The sequence below is a fragment of the Miscanthus floridulus genome, unplaced genomic scaffold, assembly GCF_019320115.1.
Source record: "Miscanthus floridulus cultivar M001 unplaced genomic scaffold, ASM1932011v1 os_2063, whole genome shotgun sequence".
NCBI classification, from domain to species: Eukaryota; Viridiplantae; Streptophyta; class Magnoliopsida; order Poales; family Poaceae; genus Miscanthus; species Miscanthus floridulus.
Window position 1 is genome coordinate 4886 of NW_027098076.1, and position 4111 is coordinate 8996.

Genomic DNA, 4111 nt, shown 5'->3' on the forward strand with positions numbered 1-4111 from the left:
GCGTAGGGCGTCGGTCCGGGCAGCAGCTGTGTTAAGTTCGCCCCTCCGGGCGGGTCGGCCAGCGCATCATGGCTGGGAAGCAGCACGGCAACGGCTGGCAGCGTGCCTGTGAGCTCAGCGTGGGTGGTCATCTTCCGGCTTCAAGATGAGAAATTAAGCAGCTACAGTAGCTCTAGACCGTGCTTCTTACGGACGGTCGGTACTGGAGCACCCAATGCAATAACGACGGGCGACAGTTGTGAGCTGTCCCAACGAAACGCGTCAACAGCACGTACATGCATATATGGCCACGGCGGGGGACACTCCAGGTACTGTACTGCGTACGGATCGAGTATGGAACAGTCACCACGAAGGCTGTGTTCTTTGTAGATCTGCACGTAACAGACAAACAGCAGCTACTTGAACACGCACGGAATGAATCATTCATCATCAAACGAGAACAGTGGCCCATACGGTTTTCTGTTTATATACGCTTGAGCAGTTGAGCGGCGGCGCCGGTTTAAGGCAAATCACGTGACACTGCTACTTAATTTGCAGCTGAGTTTTGTTACTCCGCAGCTAGTATGGTATACGCACGTAGTTGAATTGTAATTTGAGACCGAACCGTCCAGCCATCCAAACTCCCTGCAATATTAATGCCGTCGATCAAGCCCTCGAAATAAAGGTAGCACACTTCCATCTTCACTCTCACACACACCAAACCTGATCAACTTAGCCACCACCATGCATAGACGCAGGACAATGGCCAAGCTCCTCAACCTCAAGACTTGGTACCAGCTCTTTGTGGACAATTTCCTCGCCATTGTCGCGGTGGCATTTGTAGCCGCCGCGCTCCGGCGGGCGTGGCCAGTCAGCATCGACGATCTCGCCGGCAGCCTACGCGCCGTGCCGCCGGTCCGCATCCTCACGGCGGTCATCCTGACTGCTGGCGTGGCACAGCTGAGGCGCCTGTACCGGCCGCGGGACGTGTACCTCGTGGAGTACGGCTGCTTCCGCCCCAAGCCCTGCTTCCGGGCGCCGTTCGCCACGTGCCTGGAGCACGCCTACTACCTGCCATACGAGGTCGAGGAGGAGAGCGTCAGCTTCTCGATCCGGCTGCTCGAGCGCTCGGGGCTCGGCGAGGAGACGTCCCTGCCCAACTCGTACCACTACATACCACCGGACCGCAGCCTTGAGGCGGCCCGGGAGGAGACCGAGGATGTCATCTTCTCCGCTGTGGACGAGGTGTTCGCCAGGACGAGCGTGAGGCCCGAGGAGATCGACGTGCTCATCGTCAACTGCAGCATCTTCACGCCCACGCCGGTGTTCGTCGACATGGTCGTCAACAGGTACAAGCTGCGTCCGGACGTGCAGAGCCTGAACCTGTCCGGGATGGGCTGCGGCGCGGGCCTCGTCAACATCGGCCTGGCCAAGCACCTCCTCCAGGTGGCGCCTCCGGGCACGCACGTCCTCACCGTGTCCACGGAGATCCTCTCGTCGCAGTACTACATCGGCAGCGAGCGCGCGATGCTGCTGCCCAACTGCCTCTTCCGCATGGGCGCCGCCGCCACGATCCTCTCCAACTCGCCCGAGCGCGCGCGGTTCAGGCTCGGCCGCATCGTCCGCAGGATGACCGCCGCACGGGACGCCGACTACCACTGCATATTCCAGGAGGAAGACGGCAAGGGCATGCTCGGCGTCCGTCTCTCCAAGGACCTCACCACCACCGCCGGCCAGGCGCTCAAGAGGAACATCATGGCCTTCGGCCCCCTCGTCCTGCCGGTCTCGGAGCAGCTCCTGGTGGCGCTGTCACTTCTCAAGCGGAAGCTCCTCAGCTACTGGGGCGCCAAGGTGAGGCTGTACCACCCGGACTTCCGCACGGCGTTCGAGCACTTCTGCATCCACGCCGGCGGGCGTGGGGTCATCGACGAGGTGCAGCGCGGCCTCGGCCTCTCCAACGAGGACGTGGAGGCGTCGCGGATGACGCTACACCGGTTCGGCAACACGTCGAGCAGTTCGGTGCTGTACGAGCTGGCCTACATCGAGGCCAAGGGCTGCATGAGGAAGGGAGACCGCGTGTGGATGATCTCCTTCGGCTCCGGCTTCAATTGCAGCAGCGTGGCGTGGGAGTGCCTCAAGGTCGCCATCGACTCCGACGGGCCGTGGACCGACTGCATCCACCGCTACCCGGTGCAGCTCCCCGAAGTCGCCCAGGACATCTGATCAAACGTTGTTCTGGGGTCTGCGACATGCTGCATCACGTTGGACATGCACCACTGGTCCACTGCACATGCTAATGGTAACGTCCTCGATGGCTCCATATAGCATGTATGGCGCATTTCTGATGGTTTCCATCATCGGTGTCCTTAGTACCGTATATGTACGTGTCGACGCGTCCTGATGTGTATGATCCATCTCTTGGAAATTAATAATGTACTGCGTCTGTGTTTGTTACCGCTGCACTTATATCAAGAGTTGTTTGTGGCAACATCTTTAAGCTTATTTGTGAGCTCCTGCGAGAGCATTTTGTTTGTCTGATTGTTGTTCATGTACCCAGTCTGTAACTCGTCTGCGCACGAGCTGGCCAGACAGATGGTCTCCCGGATTGTGTAAACAATTGTGTGGCTCGCAATTTAGCAGAGCACATGTCCAGTAATATAGGGCCATAGAGCCAAAGCTTCGAATAAAAAAAACACTACTATAGGAATCAATTTACGCAGCGTGACCAAATGGGCTCCGTAGCGGGCACCTCTTTTGCCCGCCACGGTTAACCGGTGGCCGGCCACCGAGGCCGGCCACCGAGGCGCCCGCTACGGGAAAAGGGTTTACCGTGGCGGGCCACCTTACTTGCCCGCCGCAGAAAATTGTTATTTACCGCGGCGGGCGGTATGAATCGCCCGCCGCGGTTAATACGATTTACCGTTGGCAGGCTCTTTTAAACTGGCCGCCGCGGTAAATAGTTGATTTACCGAGGCGGGCGCTTTATCTTGTCCGCCGTGGTAAAGCCTGTACAAATACACAGCACCACCCCTTCATCTTCTCCACGGGTCTTCCTCTCTCAAACTCATGGGGGGAGGCTTTGTCCTAAAATTTGAGGAAACTTTTGATTGAGTTGAAGAGCTTGGATTTGAGGGAGGAGGACATCATAAGAGGTTCATAAAGGCTCTCCCTCTCTCCTTCCATCCTCTCTCTCTATTTCCATCACCTAGAGTTCTCTCTAGATCTAGATCTAGATCAATTTTAATAGAAAAAATGATATCATGTATTTCTTTAACTTTAGATTCATCATAGATGCATGCTTCATCTTTCACATCGTCATTTCCTATCTTTTTCATGATTTTGGACGTAAAAATCATCAATTTCTCCTAATTCTTCTTTATTTAATGTTGATTGTGACGGATAATGTTCGCAGGTATGATAGATAGGTCGGAATGGATGTACCAGATTGATAGAGTGAATGATCCGCGGTACCTCTTTGAATTAAGGAAGTTTATTGCTGCTGGTAAAGCTCACCGTGAGAGACTGAAGCGGATGACAACCATATGTCCATGTTCTCGTTGCAAGAACCAGAAAGCCCACCAAGACAGCGAGGTGCAAACTCATTTGATCATGTATGGTTTCGTCGAGGGCTACACAGTCTGGACATTTCACAGCGAAAGAGTTGGTGCGAGTGGCGGTGCATCTGGAGTGAGCTCTTCGACGCCGACGACGACAACACCACCGGTGAATAAAGATCCTTTAGGAGCACCCGGCTCCTCATCATCTTCAGCAGCAGCTGCGCCAGCCGACAGTGACAACAGTTGTCGTTATTACATCACAGTGGATGATCTAATGCATGACATGGCCGACGAAGCCAGCGACGGTGGGGATGGTCAGGATACTGTGAGCCAACCCGTGGATGTGCATCTTGTTGAAGATCTAGTCAAACACTTCGATAAAGACGACGTTGTTTTGGGTTGCCCAAAGTGGTTGGAGAATTTTAGAGAGTTGAAGCAGGCGGGCAGTTGATCCTCTCTATAAGGACGGCGGCGATTGTCCGAAGGAGTTCACGGCGCTCCGTTTTAACCTCCATATGTTGATGTTGAAGGCTCGTCATGGTTGGTCTGACACTAGCTTCAATGAGTTGTTAAGC

General features: G+C 55.1%; 1 protein-coding gene across 1 annotated transcript; it reads left to right on the top strand.

The window, feature by feature from the left end:
- Positions 1–636: 636 nt before the first annotated feature.
- LOC136534576 (3-ketoacyl-CoA synthase 6-like) lies at positions 637–2340 on the top strand. The gene has a single exon (XM_066526988.1). The coding sequence runs from the start codon at positions 724–726 to the stop codon at positions 2200–2202; it is 1479 nt and encodes a 492-aa protein (XP_066383085.1). The 5' UTR covers positions 637–723; the 3' UTR covers positions 2203–2340.
- The last annotated feature ends 1771 nt before the right edge of the window (positions 2341–4111 follow it).

Excerpts from the sequence above, each read along its gene's own strand:
- LOC136534576 (XM_066526988.1), top strand. The coding sequence starts at position 724 with ATGCATAGACGCAGGACAATGGCCAAGCTCCTCAACCTCAAGACTTGG.